Genomic DNA, 18,495 nt, shown 5'->3' with positions numbered 1-18,495 from the left:
AAAGATTGAATATATATTATTCAAATGTCAACAGCCCCGTAATACCGTTTGCCTCTGGCCGCAGGAGAATCTGCGTATCTTCTTCGACTCCCAGACACAATTGAACCAGAAGAGCCCCTGACACAGGAGAGAGCGAAACTGTGTCAGCCCTTATTGGATTTGTTGTGATAAAGTTAAACAAGCCTTTGCGTAGCCGCACACCGTATCTGCCGAGAAAATCAATCATGCTTTCCATTTGCTGGCAGTAATTTCATTTTGTTTAATCACAAAAACAGGCTCAGCTTGACTTGGCCAACAACACGGCAGCCATCGGAATGCATTAGTCTCATATAGAGCTCACAGAGATGCCGTTCTCCGGTGAGCACGAACAGAAAGAAGCGACAAATGAGAGCGAAAAAAACTTGAATCGCGTTTTTGTTGCCTATATCACAGAGGTGTGTTTTGGAGATACTGTATGTTGCATGGTGCTCCCTTTGAGTGTGCAACCCTTTTCTGACTCCACACCCCATCACTTCCATCCCTTCTTAACGGTCCTGATACAAGTGTCATGTTATATTTTCGCTGGTTACACAGTAAAAAGACGTGAAGATGCTTTTGATTCTGTTTGCTGGAGAGATAAATGTGAGTATTTTGCAGGTGATTTGTGTCTGGAGTTTCTACAGAAAATAATCCATAATGACCCATCATCTGTCAAGAAGACCAAGCCTATATCAGTAATCTACATGGACGATAGGGCATAACTGCGTCAGAACGAACAAACTCTCAAACCGCAAAGAAAAGCGGTTCTCCTCTCTTCCTACATATATTTAATATATATTCATCTAACTGTAGAAATGATTGACCGGCTGAAAACTAAAACATTTCCAAACAAATCCCTTGTGTTGAGGGCTGGACACGGTGGACCTGCTGTAATATATCAAGTAAAGCATAGCATGTGTTATAAAAATTTGCGACAGGTACGTGCGTACGTGAACCCTTTTGGATTCTGTTGTGTTTTTCTATCTTTGTTTAGCTGTATTTATGCTAAATTCTATGACCATTTGTCATGAGGTTTCACATACCTATTCTGGTATGACTTTTTAAATAAAGGCTTATGCTTAAAGGCTAAGCTTTGTGTTTATCTTTACGAAATAAAACTGCAATTCATTTTTTTTTTAAATATATTTTTTTAACGCATTTTAAATTTATATCTCATGAAACTGATGTTCAAAGAATTCCATAATACCACAATGCAGGCTTTATAGACTCCAGAAAAAATGTGTGCGAGCAACTCCACACGCTTTAAACGCCACCAGAGCCGCAAGAGCCCTGAGGATGGCCTTTAGTCCAGATCCATTTGTTTAGACTGGACTCAGGACAGAAGCGGCAAATTAACACAGGGCTTTCCTGTGATGAAAGCGGATAAGCTCCAGTTGCTTCTGCACAAAGAGCCATACAATGTTGGCTCTGGGGGAAGACAGACAAACAGAGAAGACTAAACTTTCATTTGGATTGTCAACATTTTCAGAGAGACTTACCGAGGATGAGGCTTTCTCTAAATAAAGAGGAAAATGAGTTCTTCTGTTTTTGCGCAGTTCTTCTTAATTAGAAAGTTAAATATTGGTCTGGGTTCTGGCTCAGCGCCTGCGGGGATGAAACAGCCTTGATTTATTACCAGCCTGCTAAAGGCGGTGACTCTCTGAGGGACAGTGCACACAAGCACCATACAGAGACACGCATCCCTATGCCAAAAAAAGGAAATGAAGACAATAACAGAGAAAAACTGAAAAAAACAGACACAGAATGGAAGAAACATGAAGACAACACACAATTATTAGCAGTCTCAGTCAATTAAGAAGATATCTTATTTAGATGGATTTAATTACAGATACAGTGCATTGTCGGGTGTTTAATTTAAAATCACATGGAAACCAAAATATATATATATATATATAATTTATAAATAGAATATCTAGCATATGTTGCCAAAGTAATAACAGTATTCACATCATGCAGCATGCAGCATTAAGTCTTGGGTTAAGTTGCTCAAACAAAATTGTTATCAAACAACTTCTCTGATTTTAGTGTAACCGCTATGATTGTGCAAAGACCAAAAGATGTTGATCCAGACTCATAAAAGGGGACTAAAGCTGTGCACTAGAACTCCAGTAAGGGGCAGTAGAGGGCCCTTATGAGACTGATTAGAGGACTTTGATTGGGTCTCATACACCGAACCTTCCCCGCTGTGCAGCTAGGTCTACGAACGGCTGTGTGCAGGTGTGCCAGCTGTCACCTGTGCATCTTCCTCCCTCACTTCTCCTACTCACCGCACGGCACACACAGCGCAAGAACCCCTCCCTGCTAAATGAATTAATCAGCCTTCATTACGGCCCACGTTCAAAGGTAATTGGGAGTGTGTGGAACATTGATGAATGATTACAGAGGGCTGGGTGCATATTCATTACCGGGCTAAAATGTTCTTACAGCCCCGTAATGAGCCTCCAGCAGAGGACCAGCCCCTCGTCTCCCAGATTCAATAAGCACCAAACCGCTCTACGGGACACCACCGTAGCAATGAGGACTTCCGCTGGGTCAATGATCGCTTGTTAGATGCATGCATGAATATAAGGACAGAACCCAGTTTGCTTCATAATTAATCCGGGTGCAAGAATGCCAGATTTCTTCAATATCTCTCCATCTCTCTCAGGATTGAACAGCTGCGCTCACCTCCCTCCTTTCTGTCTATACATCTCATTTGATGCGGCTGGTTGATAATGTCCCATATGTCCTTTGACAAATTTGGTCATTTGAAGATTGAAGTGTGGGGGTGGAGAATTTACAGTGAACCAGTGATCCAGACACACCTGGGACGATCCCTCTTGTTACCTCTGCACCTCCATTAATACCTACACTACCATTCAAAGGTTTAGGGTCACTTAACTGAAATGTTTCTCATGATCTTATTAGCCTTTTTAACTGAAGGCATAATGCATAAATGTTGTATACAGGTTTTATAGACAATAAAATGGTTTGGCCAGCATATTAATGTCTTTTACAAAGCATTATTGCGGCCAAAAGAACATAATTTTGAATTCAATAATGAAACAAAATAGATGTTATCGCAAGGAGGCAGAAAGAGAGAGAGAGAGAGTTTGCAACCATTGTCTCTTTTAAGGTGAAACTTTAATGGGCACCGAATTATTTACTATATTATCATATGTGTAGGATTAACAATTGATAATCGTGGATTTTAATATTACGGTTATTGTCAAAACCGGTATATATGATACCTCTACTTTCATTACAAAACTAAAGTTTTCCTAAAATGTTTTTTTAAAGGAATAGTTCACCTTCAAAATGACAATTCTGTCATCATTTACTCACCCTTGTCATTTCGAACCTGTGTGATTTTCTTTTTTCTGCAAAACACAAAAGAAGCAATTTTGAAAAATGTTGGGAACCAAAAACCGCTGGTCTCCATTGACTGTTATCGTATGGACACGAAACCAATGCAAGTCAATGGCGACCAATGTTTTTCTGTTACCAACATTCTTCAAAATATAAAATATCTTCTTTTGTGTTCTGCAGAAGAAAGAAAGTAACTTATAACATGTAAAATGTACGTATTTATTAACGTTTATTCAAAAAAATATGAATGCAAAAGTAAGTGACCCTAAACTTTTGAACGATAGTATACATACTAAGATATGAGAAGCGTATGCTGCCTCATCCCAACCAGCAGAGTTTACAGCACACAAAGAACATCCAGCAATCTCTGAATTCTGTCACCACCTCCCTCCATACCTCCACCGCAAAATAAATGGAAAATTAATTATGTTGACTGCATCTCCTGTGAAACATCCAGGACGTAATTTATTACACAGTCACACAATGTAGCGCTGCAGTTGGGACACTCAGAACGAGGGAGAGAGAAAATATGACAAATGCGAAAGAAGCCATATGCAAATGAGTGAATCTTAATTAAGGGAGCCAAATGATTAAATGCACGAATAATCTATCTGGGTCTGACACGGCAGGGCCTCGTGTTTCCCGCCTCACCTGAAGAAGCAATCACACTCAACACTTGTTTTCCTGCTCGCATAATTGATTTCACATTCATAAAAACACCCAATAAAATAATTGTTTCTCTGTTCAGATTATTAACCTTTATTCAACAGTTAGTTCCAGTCCCTTAATTTGATCGGGCAGAAGGAATCTCAAGAGTGCTGGTATTTAGCATAACAACACCGGGATGTTGGGCGGAAACCTTGTATCTCCATATTTCATTATTTTTATGTTTTATTAATCATTTCTATTGGTCACCTTTCATGTTTGTGGGTTTTACAAATATTGAACCAATGAAAAGTATTAAAACTAACTTGTCACAAACGTTTTTTTTTCCGGGAAAGTAGGTTTTAGCGATGAATGAATACATTTATGAACTGGTATTTCATTTCAAATCAACTTTTTTTTAAATAGAAAAGCACTTTTACAATGACAGTCGTGTTGTTGTACTGAACATTAAAAGCTGTGATTTGACATCTGCATCCTCTTCAACCCTCATCTCTTCGCTCTTTTCACTATTTCATCACTCCGTTTTAGAAGGACTCTCAGTTTCCTTGAGAGCGAAGCATGATAATCTGGCTTATGTCATCAAGCAGTTTGAGTCTCTTATCCCCCATAAGGAACTGCCGAGAAAACAACTCTCTTTACCTTGCCGTCTTTCAATCTCTTTGCCAGCGCTGCCTGTGATTTTCCACAGAGCGTGAACTTCACCACAAACAACAGATACATGTTTAACCTAAAGATGCTGAAGCCCTAACATAAAACCTGAACTTACTTTGCCACATATACCCACGTAATTATTAATGCAACGTAGAGTAATGTCACATTGTTTTTAAGTTTATACAGATGAAGGTTCGAGCTGAAAAGGTGGAACGACTGTGTTGCGTCAGAAGTTGTACGCTGTTGGAAATCTTAAGAAAAGCCAATCAAGGTCTTTGAGTTTTGGGTCACTGCAGTTCAAGTGAAATCTCAGAAAATGCCCATGCGATGGCGGACGTTTCGTTTGGGTGCTGAAGGAGTGAAACCGAGCCGAATCGGTCGGCAGGGAGATGACGCAAAAACTCAAAAGTTGAGGTGCAATCTCAGCCACATCAAGGACAAGCCCAACTAACTCGAGAATGTCAGTCCCATGGTAATACATGTTTGAGGCCATAAAAACAGAGTTAAGGTCTGATGGGTGAACGGGGACTCTGTGGAAGCTTTTTGTGAAGCCACAGAAGATCTTATCCACACTGTTTTTCCAGCGTTAGAGAAAAACAGAGCAGATGTATCGGCTGTATTCTCTTGGGATGAAACATTAAAAGCTCAGCCACAGTTGCTGAGAGGACAAACTGCAAGATTTGGCGGGAATATAAATGCATTCAGGCTTGTATACAGTGTAACAGCAACTATTCTGATTGACAGAGAATGATGTTGTTTATATAGACGTACACTTGGATGTCTAGCATGATCCTCTTGTCCTCTTCGACGTGGATCCCCCAGATGCAGTCCTGGCCCTTGTCATAGGCCTCAGGCCAGTTTGGGGACAACACCACACCTGCTGAATCTGTGATCTCTCCACTGCATACAGCTGCAACACAACCACGGATGAAGAGACGACATCATGTTAACTAACACACACATTTACCCAGAAATATTTAAACAATAATCTTTCATTACATTCATGATAATCCCATTACACATTCAATTCCTTTTTAAAGGCAGCTAAATACGATGCATAAATATTAAGTTCCATCTACTGTATATAAAGACTCTGAAAATCAATTTGGATAAAAGCATATATTAAATGAATAGATGTAAATGTAACATCTACTGAACTTAATGCAAATCTGCTATTATGAAATACTATTTCCATCGCTTTAGGAAATTCATTTTATTAGTGTAATAATGTTTTTGCTGCTGGTCTGCAACTACAGTGATCTAATGCTCTTCATATTTACATTTTTCTAATTTAACAGTCGAAGACAAAGTTAAAGATTCTTTATTAATCCAATGCTTAACATATTGTAGCCGTCAGGCCGAAACCTTGTGTCTTTATTTTTCATGATTTTTATATTTTTCTTCATAAGTTATACTATTTATACCAATACTCTTTGTCACGTTTCACGTCTGTAGGGTTTGCAAATATTTAACGAATAAAAAGTGTTAAAAAGAGTGTGTCAACTTCAACAACACAGTGTTTATAGTTACTTAAAACCAACTTTTTTTCTACCCTTAAAGAAAAGACACACGAAATTCACATGTGCAAAAAACACATGTGATCACATGTGAAATGTGTGTTTTTGGAACATTTTGGTCCGAATTCCATGTGAATTCCCATGTGAAACCCATGGGATAACATGTAAAAACCCACGGGATAACATGTGGGACATGTCTCCACATGTGATCACATGTTCTTCACATGTCACCACATGTTGCACATGTCATCCCATGGGTTTTTACATGTTATCCTATGTGTTTCACATGGGAATTCACATGGAATTCACACCAAAATGTTACAAAAACACATTTCACATGTGTCTTTTTGCACGTTAAACACATGTTGTATGCATGTGATCACATGTGAAAAACATGTAAAAAACATGTGAAATTCATGTGTCTTTTCTGTAAGGGTATTTCCTCAAAAGTAGCTGTTTAGGTTTATTTTGACACTCAAAAAAAGAGAGAGAAAATAACCACATTTATCCGAAGTAGGTATGCAGTTGTATATCCCAATTTGTGACGCATCTGAGTTTCACACCCCAAATTCTCCCCAGATTCAAATAAACAACTTGACATCCTGTTTTCATTTCCCCTCTTTCCACATCGCTAAACTGGCTCAACAGGACGTAACCACATTTTCAAATGGAAAAGCTGTTGTCTTGACCCTCTACTGGAGCCGGTGCGATTAAATCCTTTCAATCCTGACTCTATTGTGAAGCGGGAGAAATGTACTTGAGCACCGGGTCAGATAAGATGCCACCGCTTCTGCTTTATGAGTGAGGTATTCTCTCACATTCTTACACCGTGTGCTTCTGGTTCCAGCCTTTGTGGCTTAATGCTTTTAGTGCTGCATGCTACGAGCGTGTGACTGTGGCTAAGAGTGTCTGAAACTCATCCAGGTGACACAGGATGTAGTGGATTACATAGAAAAGGCACTAAAAGGATGTGAGCTGCTTGTACTGTATCTGCACATGATGCCTGTAGAGCTCTTCAGCAGCTGACTAATGCAGTCAAATGTGCGCCGCAGTTACATGAACACCTGCTAACAATATATATGTATTTACAGTGTGTACGTATAGCCAACTCACACTGTAGTGCACACTGTTTTAGTGCACAAAAATTATTCAAATTAGATAGCACGCCAACAAATATAATACTGAATGCAATTTGCACACTAAATTTGGGAGTGCTTTGAGTGCTAACTTGTAGAAGCATACATCCATATATAGTACGATGTGGCAGAATTTATTCATCTAAGCGTGTAGGCATTCGTGAACGCACACACCTCTGCAGGCGGGCTCAGTCTCATTCCATTGCGGGTTTCCGGGATCCATGCACTCGATAATGACGGAGCCCTGCTCCAGGGTGTAGCCCGGGTCACAGGTGAACTCCACAACCACGCCCAGAGCGTACGCGCTGTCAGTGGTGGTGAAGTTGCCGTACTTGACGAAAGGCTCGTAGCAGTGCCCTGCCGCAAAAGCTGAGAAAACACACAAACAACACCATAAATCACCTGCTCCGAGACGCACATCACAGTCCAAACACCATCACCGAGCTTCCGAATTCACAAACACATAAAGCACAGAGACAAGCGGTCCGCTCGGATTAGTCTATAACCGCTTCATGTAATAATCTGTCCGAAACACAGAGGACACCACGAAATCCGAATTTAAAAGCAATTTGAGTGTGGCAGAGCTCTGTGCACTGCTTTTACATTTCTACCTATCGAAATCCTCCAGGATGTAAATCTTAGGTTTCGGTTGTCCTTGGAAGGAGATTGTTGGTTAATCAACCTTAGCCAGATTTGCAAGGCCACTTACGGGTGTACAGACAATTTGAATAAATACGAATGAATAAATCCACAAAGGGGAACAACAAACTGATATGCCTGGCTGGACCGTTATTGGTCGTTGTGCTTGTTTGAGAATGTAGAATGGAGATTAGAAGAGAGGGAGGAGACTTGAGAATGCTCAGAGTCAACACTGGCGTTGATGTCCCTCAGGGTCTGGCCTTATTCAAGCATGTGCTATTGAGCCTTAGGTTCAGCTCTGCTTTCTGTTTACGAAAACAAAAGTGATTTTGCCATTTACCAATGACCCCCCCCATCACCCACCACCATTCCCAAATTCCCCAGACACATGCATTATTCAGTTTGGGCTTATTCGCAACAAGTAGGATTGAGCTATTTTAATCATCCGTTCATCATCTCCCACATAACAACAGTATCAATCACGGTTAGGATGCCTTCAACGTGAGCGTAAGATTGATATGGAAATTTGCATTCTAAGTAGTCCATATCTGAATGTGGAATGTACGTTTTCTGTTATTGGTGTAAGCGAAAGCATTATGAAAAGTGAAGGAATGTCATTCGACTACACATTACATTCTCTGAAGTCAATAAAAATGCTGGAAACCTGATTCTGTGCTTTTGTGTGATTGTACAATGGTTACTGAAAGGGATACTTCACATAAAAACACAAAAGAAGATATTTTGAGAAACGTTTTTGTGTCTATACAATGGAAGTCAATAGGGGCCTGTGTTTGGTTAACAACATTTTTCTACAGAAGAAAGAAAGTCATACAGGTTTGTAATGACAAGAAGGTGAGTAAATGATGAACACATTTTCGGGTGATCTTTTAAGGAGTCATATGACACGGCTGAAACGAATATTATTGTTTGTTTTAGATGTAATGAATGTGTATACACGATTTAAAAAACGCTGTATTTTCCACATACTGTGCATGTTTGTATCTCCTCTTTGCCCCGCCTCTCTGAAATGCGCAGATTTTTTACAAAGGTGTGCTATGATTGGCCAGTTAACCAGTGCGTAGTGATTGGTCGAATACTGCAAGCGTGTGATGGAAATGTAACGCCTCTTACCATATTTGGAACATCAGGTTCCAAAGCAATTGTGCTGACAGGTACGCCCACCTTACTTGCGTATACATTTGGGCGGTCTTATTCCAATCATACCACGAACTGACGTAGATTTGTGGGGGTGTGGTTACACGAGGCGTTTCAGGCAGGTCTGGGTGAGCATTCGCTTTTAGACAGAATGCATCTTTTGTTCCGACACTTACATTTTTGCAATTTTACGTGTCTAATACATGCATGGGCAACTTATAACACACCAAAGACACAGAAAAACACGTATTTGCGCCATATGACCCCTTTAAATGTTCTGGGAGATTTGTATTTCATCGCAAGAAATGACTCTGGTCAGATTAAACCCACATGAAGTCAATTGTAATACTATGTATAAATTCATCTCGAATAGATTGAACATGACCTAATATGAACATATTTATATTAAATAACTAGAAAGTTCAAATTCTTTCTGAAAAATTCAATTCATGTGCATGAGCGTGTACTAGAGTGCCAGAGCATTAGTTAGTTTGCCAGTGTAATGAAAATCAACCAATCTTTTTTTTAAGATGGCACAGACAGGAGAGAAGGGCTTCACCTTTGAAACAGACAGAGAGGTATTAGGAGCAGACAAGCTACATTGTTACAGGTTGCGTGAAGGCACATTAGTACATTGCAGATAGCGTAATCGGATTGTGCCATGGTAAATGAGATTAGATTGATCTCTCTGGGAAATGATTACGAGGTTCCCTGTGAACAAATGCACCTGAGCGCATTTGACTGACCTGTCAAGGGATAGGAATACGATATTCGTACACAGTAATAAAATAATGCTAATGCACCATGTTTACAGTTAAAACTCATCATAATGACCTTGACGAGTCGCATTTGCCTTCTTCATTCGATTTCCATTTCATAGAATCTGAAAAAAAATAATTTCAGGGGAGTGTTTAGCAAGGCACCGGGGTGAAACAATCTTCGGTGCGAATCGAAGCAACAAGGGGAATGTGCAGGAAGAAAGATGCTTTGTTTGCAACAACAGCCCTGAGGCTCAGTATAGGACATGTGTTGTTCAAACAACGTTTGAACCCGGTAACCGTTACCACCTATGGCCCGGGATGAGATGTCGGATGGTGCTATTACGTCCTGTGACCCTTGCCGTAAGGTAGTGAAAGTGTGATTTTGAATGGAGAAGCCCCCAACTGTAACAATCAAGAACTGACCAATCAGCCTCCTGCACAGAAGCACAGGAGAGCGCTGGTTCACGTGCTAAAAGCTGGTTCACGCGAATGTGAACATGCAGATGTGAGCACCTGTGTCGCTGGTCCGTACCTTCATATCTGATGGCTACCCCTGTGTTTGTGCCAAAGCCATCCGTTGAAAACTCCACAAAGAGATGCCTGGAGGAGCCGACGATACCCTCATTCGGGAGGTATTCCACCTCATACGAGTCATACAGGATAGTCGAGTCGATGTGGTTCCCATCTTTTATGAGGAACCTGTGGACATAAACAGCACATCAAGATTTTGCTTTGTTATTCCGCTATAACATTAAATATCTCAAAGAGATCTGTTTGGCAGCAGATTTAACGTTCCTCTGAAATCTCGTAGTGTCTTTTGGCAGTTTGCATAATAATTGCCTGATATGATTTTGAATAGCTGAGCAGCAAGTGACCTCATTAAAAGTCCATTTGTTAGCAAAGCCCGCAGAAAAAGCGGATACAGCTAATAAAAATAACTTAATCCCCCTCCTGAGGGCCCGGAGTGTGCTGTAATCGCTCTCTCCGCGCCTACACGAGAGGATTTGATTCTTCTAAATTATTTTAAAGGGGAGCAAGTGTCTGATCTCAGAAACTTTCATCTACTTTCACCCGCGCTCTCGCAACTGTTTGTATCACGCCTCGCTCGCCGCGGCGGATAATGCCCTCAAGAGCGACGCCACATTTGGAGTGTGACTGCTTTGTGAAAAGACTCTGACTCGCTTTCTGTTTCTCTTTGAACGTCAGATGATTAATGAATGTGTGAATCGAAACACAAAGTGCCAGACAAAGTACTGACAAGCAGAGCACTGTGGCACAAACCTGTCATCGTCTTCGGCGAGAGCCACTTTCTCAAAGTGCACGTGAAGCCGTTGGTCCTCGGGGGCCTGCAGCACCCAGTGGCAGGTTAGGTTGTTGCTGTAGTTGCCGGGGAAACCAGGGGACATGATGCGACCGAGTGTTGCGTTCTTCAGCATTCCACCGCAAGACACTGTGGGAAGGAAAAGAACGTTTTGAGAGGCTGATAACAGAATCATGTAATATAACAGAACTTTTGTGACAAGCAAGGAAAGTTTCTTTTAAAAAGTAACACAATATAATTAAATTATAGAAAGTGACTAAAGTAGCCTACATTATTTTTATGGAAGGAAACAGTCGTTTTTTGTTTTTCTGAATTTACAATTCATAAATGTGTTTAGGTAAAATGATCATGTTTGTTTCATTCTGTGAACAACTAACAATATATATTTCTCCCAAATTTAAAATATTGTTTCTATTTGCATTTATTTACAGAAAATGAAAACTGAAGAAACAGGTCAAAATAATGGAAAAGATGCTCTATATTTTTCCAGACCTCAAATACTGCAAAGAAAACAAGTTCATATTTACTTTTAAGCAATACAACAGTAATATTTGTACAAACACTTTTCTATGTGATATTCTCGCATTGCTGTTAGATGACTTTATCACTCCTGAGGTTTGATTTTATTGAAATTCAACAGACACAGGACTGGAATGGCCACAATACATCTAAAAATGCTGATTAAATGAAAATTTGAAATGGTCTCTTATTTTTTTCTGGAGCTGTTTATCCTTTAAATGGTGAGTCTGTATCTGTCAGCAAAATTAAACAGAAAATAAACTAGAGAAAAAAAGTGGAATAGGGGGTAAAGAAAGCATTGCTTAATTTTAGATATATAAACAGACACAAATAAGACTATACAAACGAATAAATATATACATATACATATGAATATGCATAATAACTACTGACATACGAAAATAATGTAATCCTTTGAAATGTACAGTATGTGGATTGTATAGAAAAACTAAACTGAAAGTTACTGAACTCCTAAACTTTTGATTCAAGACTCTGGTATTTTGCTTTGAGCAGATTACTGGGACTCAGGAAAACATATGATAAACAGAAGAATTGAGTGAACTCCATATTCATGAGAAAAAGACCCAGTAATCCCTCAGTTGTCTCTTTTAGTTTCAGCAGACATCTTCCACAGTCTTCAACTGAAAACAAATCTGAGTACAGTTCATCTCCTCCATCATTTTTCCCATACGGGTAGACATTTGACATAAACACCATAATATAACGATACAACAGAAAGAAGATATTAAATATTAACATTTCATTCCAATGGCAAATATGTCAAAGAGAATTTCAGACATGGATAATAAGAACCTTCAGATCACGGTGCAGAAGCGATTTGTACGGGAAAGACAGCACACGTAAATTGTCTTTTTTAAAAGCAACGGAAAAAGAGAGAGACTAGGCGAAGAAGAAGAAGAAGAGGCTGGATGGTTTCTGAGCTCGATGGCTGAAGGTTAGTCACGCGGGCAGAGTGTAATTAAAGTGGACCCAAAGCCCGGCTCTCTCGCAGCCTGCCCATGCTGATCAGTAATCAGACTCTGATGGTCCGGTCCAGCCCCGCATCAGCATGGCAGCGACACGTTTCTTAAATAGCACATTTATGCTATTTCACTCCGAATCAATGCTGAGACTAAGAAACCCCAGGTTCTGTAGGCAGCTCCTAACAGCCGCAGGCTATCCGGACCTCCTCATGATTCACACCGCAGCCGCGCCTCCGAACCGCTAAATGAGATCCTTCATCAAAACAGGCTTCCTTCAGGGAGCTCAGACTCGTTTGGAATCACAGATCTTTCTCTGTTTGTTATGCAAGAGGAACATTTCTCCAGCTCAGGGATTCGGCTCTACGAAGAGACGGCGGCACGTAAAGTCCTTATTTATGCAGAGGAGGCAGGCTTGTCAATCAGGCTGTCACACCAGGCTGCCTTGAGGGGGCACGGCTGTTAATATTCACTACCTTGAAGCACAAATACTTCTGTTCCAAACATTCTAACTAAAATCAATGATCAAATCCCAATTAACTTGCAAGGAGAAGGGAGCAAGCGCGCTGGGAGATTCTCCTCCGCCAAGTTAAATCGCACCTGTGTGGACAAAATATTTACACAGGCGTGAGATTTGTTTTGCGCGTCGGGTGCTAAGCAGAGTGTGACTGAATGACATGATGACTTGTGGGTGTATGTTGCTGGTGAGAAGCAGAAAATGGGGAGGATAATTGCTACTGAGCAGGTCCAGAGCGGATTCACAATGATGCAAATCAGCTGGTGTGAGAAGGGTGCGTTTATGATTGGCAGGCAGCTCGCCAGCGAAACCCAACATTTATGGCACCTTGCATCTATATGCAAATGAAATAAGGTTCATTTAAAGTTAAAGCTACTATTTTATACACTCGCACGGTCTTGAGATGTTCACGTGCTTCTTAAGATAGCAACGCTGCTTGCCTCTGCTGCTGTTAGCCGGATTTATAATTAAATTTCTTAGGGGCAGAGATCAAACACTGCAGATTTGGTAATTAAACGTCATTTAGCTGACGCTTTTGTTAGAGTGAACTCAACACATGGCCAATCCCTCCGGGTTAACGTATGAGTAAGAGTCTAGCCTAAAGCCAAAATGTTGATGGGCATGCTAGTCTCACATAGCTGTGTGTTTGACTTGCAGCAAAGAGTCTGAAACTCATTGCATTTCATTCTCGTCAAGAACCACCCACCAAGATAGGAAGACGCTGTGTGACTGTATGTAAAAGAACCAACTAATTGTTTTGCTTTTACATGCATTACAGGCACCTGAACAGGAGTGGCCAAAAGCGATGTCCAACAATGAAAAACAGCTTTTACTTAAACATTATTGTACATAACATTTTGTATTTATGTGCTTAGAGTGTACACTAAAGCTTAACTTTGAGAAGAATTTAAGAAGAAAAATGTTCTCCAGACAAAAGCAAAAGTTTTTGATAAAAAAAACGAACCAAATATTAATAACTAAATTGCAGTCATTGTACACTGTAAAAGAACAGAAATAAATGGAAAATGTACTTTCTGACAGAACATCATTCATTCATTTTACCGAACATATCTGTAAACCACAAAACAACACAAATGCACCAAAATTCAGAATACTGATAAAACTGCTATTTAAAAAATTATACTTTAACACTTAAGTATGGGGAACAATTCCTAGTTTTAACAAGTTGCCTACTGGCTTGCATATTGGCTGTTTGTTAGTACTTATAAAGGACATATTAATGCATTATTCTGCATGACCATATTCTACATCCCCTAATCTTACCCCATACCTAAACCTAAATGTTACAACAACTACCTTACATAGTATTAATTAGCAGTAAATTAAGAGTTTATTGAGGAAAAATTGTGTAGTTAATAGCGAATATGTGTTCCCATACTAAAGTGTTAACAAAAAATCTATATGGAAAATACCTTTATTTTAATTTAGTAGGCTATATTGTGACCTATTTTTACATGTATGCTTTATTTCCTGTGATTTTCTTTGTTTTTCTATGTATTTTGTATATAAATCATGTTGCTATTTGCCCGGTCGGGCTCGGGCTGAAATGCAGGGCTCTACAGCAGATAGTATTAGGTTTCGAATGCAATGTGTTTGATTGCAGTTGAGTCTCACCTAGACAGCTGGGCACCTTTCCGTTCCAGTAGGGCGTGGTAGCGTTGCGGCACGTCAGGGTGGAGGGACCCTGGATTTGGTATCCATTAAAGCAGTAGAAGTAAGCCTCGCCCCCTGCATGCAGGCTGGTCACAGAAACATCCCCGTATGCCGGTCTGTCAGGAAAGTTACAACTCAACACAAACGCTGGAAAGGAGAGAAGAAAAAAAGAATGAATGATTAGGCAAACAATTAAAACTGCAGCACTGCGTAACACTTTTCTAACACTATCATTAGCTGGTATCTGTACTGAGACTGAAGTCTGCTGGGAATCTATGAATATTGCATTATGGTGACTCCAACTTGTTTCAAAAAGACTTATTATCTCAACAAATTCCATCTGTCTTTCTTTCTCTCAGTTTAGTACGGTCTCTGGGGGTCTGTCCCCAATGCATGTCTGTTCTCTATGTCCTCCAGCACTGCGGACCGACGTCAAACTTTTCTCTGTGAATGTGAAAATCACAAACAAGCCTAAATTCTGAACACTGTCCCTCTCCATTTCTCAGGCTATGGACTTCGAAGACTTTGAAATCTCTTACTGAAGCGAATTGCAAAGCTAAGATTTGTCATTTGTTATAGCGTTTTTACGATCTGCTCACCCCGTGACTCAAGTGAAACTAACAGTCTCAAAATGGCTTCTTACATAAGCTTTGGTCATTTGGTTGGGCTGTGAAGTGAGTCTTTATTGATTACTGTCTTTTCAGGCTTTCAGTACTAAACCACTGTCAATACTTCTTCAAGCAAAGGCCACAAAAGACTTTTCACCAGTTATCACATGCTGGCTTGACAGTCCCTTTCCAATCAAGCCTTCTAAAAGCCCGAAGAAGTTCTTTGAATCGAACGTTGCCATTTAATAAAGATTTTGAGTCTGCAGGACTTACCTATGAAAATCAACAAGCCACAACACAGTGAATACGGAAATTGAATAAGATGTGAAAGGCATAGATCTTTGCTATGAAATGAAACAGGTCAAAATTCAAGGCTGTCCAGGGAATTTCAATCGCGTCTGCATATGTACAGGCTTTGATAAGCAAGTGGCCGTCTTTTCCATCCTTATACTGTAGAAGTCCGCGTGCGCCCACTGAACTGTTTCCCGGCATCAATTTTTCCTTCCCCTACCCATTCGGAGAATGTTTTCGCAATTTATGACAGAAATTTCAGGGCTCATTTCTCCCCATCTCAATATGGTTCTGGCAGCCTTATTGTTAGCTGTGGAAATTCAGAGCAGAGTGTGGGCGTTCATATTGTCAAGACTGACAAAACTGAGCCGGAGGCCAGAAAATATGCACAGGGCAATACATTACAACCTTGACCTGGCTCACATCCATGACACTCCATGTTGACTGGCCACAGGCTGAGCACAAATCTGTTAAAACAGAGATACAGCAGGCACCTGACATGTACATTTCACAATTCTATCACTAAGTCTAAAGAGCTGACATGAGCCCCTGCACAACTGCACACAGCAAGCAAAAGCTCTCGATGATCCATCGGCTCCCAGCTAACACAAGGTCTTTAATTACATCCTGTAAATAATAGGAAAAAGTGTCAAGTATTACACCACCAACACCATGATCACAATGCTATCCTTTCCCAAAAGAAACGTTATCTCACATTAGCGGCCGTACAGCCAGTTATGAACGAGTCTTTTCTGAAATATTACAGCAATTTTTAAGGTGTCAGGCATTAATTAAAGCGTGCTGCCTTCAATGACCTCCAGTATTGCTCCCATAGCTCAGATTCTCCCTATCTGATCCTAAACCAACAGCAACGGTGAATTACCGCCATGTTTCATGAAAAAATCACTCCGCTCCGCTCCGTGATCCTGTGGTGCTGTTTAGAGAGGTAGAGGGCCTTGTCAAACAGAATTAATGTTTTTGTTTAAGTTTTTTCCTCCGTTGGCTCAGGTTGGATTCCCGCGTCTAAGAAAGCCACAGTTTGATAAATCACTGCAATTCTTTTCCTTCACCGAGCGGAGAGGAGCTGCGTAATAGGGTGGTGCACCTTGACAACAATATAGGAGCAGGTGAATGGGAGTTGTACAGAGTGACTTACATCCACAGTGCTTTTAAGGCATTTTAAAGACACCTTAATTCCAGATTTGTGCTTGCGTGTATTTTGCAGCAGGGTAGAAAATTTACCTTTTGACACAACTGCAAATGGAGCATGATTTTTTTTTTTAATTTTGTCATATTTTTTGTGCTTGTATCTCCATTGCTTTCATTTAAGACCTTAAGACAAAAAAATAAACACATCAAATGAAGAATGTTGAAGAATGTTGGTAACCAAACAATGGCGGTACCCATTGACTTGCATTGGTTTTGTGTCCATACAATACAAGTGAATGGGTATCGATCAATGGGTATGGACCATTGTTCGGTTACCAACATTCTTCAAAATATCTTCATTTGTGTTCTGCAGGTTTGAAATGACAAGAGGGTGAGTAAATGATGACAGAATTTTCATTTTGGGGTGAACTATCCCTTTAACATCAGCGACAGACTATCACTTTCCATTTCCACAAACTGACCAGCCACTGGAGTTTTATCTACCATTTTATATTTCAGCATTAATGCTAGATCATGTATTGCAGTATTTGATGAGTCAGTTGTGCATCTTCTCTCTCTCTTATAGCCTGAAAACAGATTATCTTAAGTCACAGTAATTATGCCCCGCTCATAAATGCTGCCTTGCCTTCCATCCTCACACTGGCGCACATGTGTAAGACCTCAGTGCCTGCAGCGACGGGGCATGCGGAGAGGGTCTCTGCCCCTGATGACTGTCTAATCTCCGCGCTGAGAGGGAGGGGGCACTCCTCTCACCGACTCAATGAGCCGACATGTAGGGGGCCCTCTGCTGCCTCCGCCATCTATTTTATTTATGGTTTATGAGCGCTGTTTCAGCACAGCGGGGCCCGTGTACCAGCATTGCCGAGTTGTTATAGCATTATTACCCCTCTGCTTCTATTTCAATTAGACTAATACTGAGGGGGCACCAGAGGCTGGTTTAATGTGGAGCTGCCCGGACGACATTAAATCACATGCTAGCTAGTCGCCTTGCGGCATCAAAGGCCATAAAGCCCAACTACTGTAATGCAACCTGAAGATGACTGTCGCAGCCGGCGTGGTGATGATTAGCTGGCGAACGCTTAGATGGCAACAGATGCAGTGCTAATGTCCTCCATTAGCAGCCCTGGAGGCCCATGTTTGGACGTGGTGAGGCAGGGAGGCGTACGGCCGGCCATCATGATGATCATCATATTACCCATTGACTTGCATTGGTTTTGTGTCCATACAGTTTAAACGATCGGGGACCGCCGTTGTTGGGTTGCCAACATTCTTCAAAATATCTTCTTTCGTTTTCTGCAGAATAAAGAAAGTCAAACAGGTTGAGAGACTGAATAAATGATGATATCATTTTTATTTTTGGGTGAACTATCCCTTTTAGAAAATGAAAGGTAAATAGAAGACCATGCAATAATTCAATAGGCACAAACTGATAGATTCATTTGTACAGTTTCAGTGATATGATATACAGTATAAACATATCAAACTGACTTCCATCCACATAGA

The 18,495-nt window shown here is 40.5% G+C and overlaps 1 protein-coding gene across 5 annotated transcripts in view; it reads right to left on the bottom strand.

The window, feature by feature from the left end:
• sez6b (seizure related 6 homolog b) overlaps positions 1-18,495 on the bottom strand; it is a 160,787-nt gene that overhangs the window by 10,334 nt on the left and 131,958 nt on the right. For all 5 annotated transcript variants that reach the window (XR_008964231.1, XM_057350276.1, XM_057350277.1 and 2 more), the window contains exons 5-9: positions 14,885-15,070; positions 11,194-11,362; positions 10,445-10,611; positions 7,532-7,726; positions 5,476-5,614 (exon numbers count right to left, since the gene is read on the bottom strand). Coding sequence is in view for 4 of the 5 variants with exons in the window: in XM_057350276.1 (XP_057206259.1) it covers positions 5,476-5,614; positions 7,532-7,726; positions 10,445-10,611; positions 11,194-11,362; positions 14,885-15,070 (856 nt within the window). In the remaining variant the exon portion in view is untranslated. The remainder of the gene's footprint in view (positions 1-5,475; positions 5,615-7,531; positions 7,727-10,444; positions 10,612-11,193; positions 11,363-14,884; positions 15,071-18,495) is intronic.

This window comes from Triplophysa rosa, linkage group LG14 (genome assembly GCF_024868665.1).
Source record: "Triplophysa rosa linkage group LG14, Trosa_1v2, whole genome shotgun sequence".
Taxonomy (NCBI): domain Eukaryota; kingdom Metazoa; phylum Chordata; class Actinopteri; order Cypriniformes; family Nemacheilidae; genus Triplophysa; species Triplophysa rosa.
The sequence above is the reverse complement of the archived record's forward strand: the minus strand, read 5'-3'. Positions and strand labels throughout refer to the sequence as shown.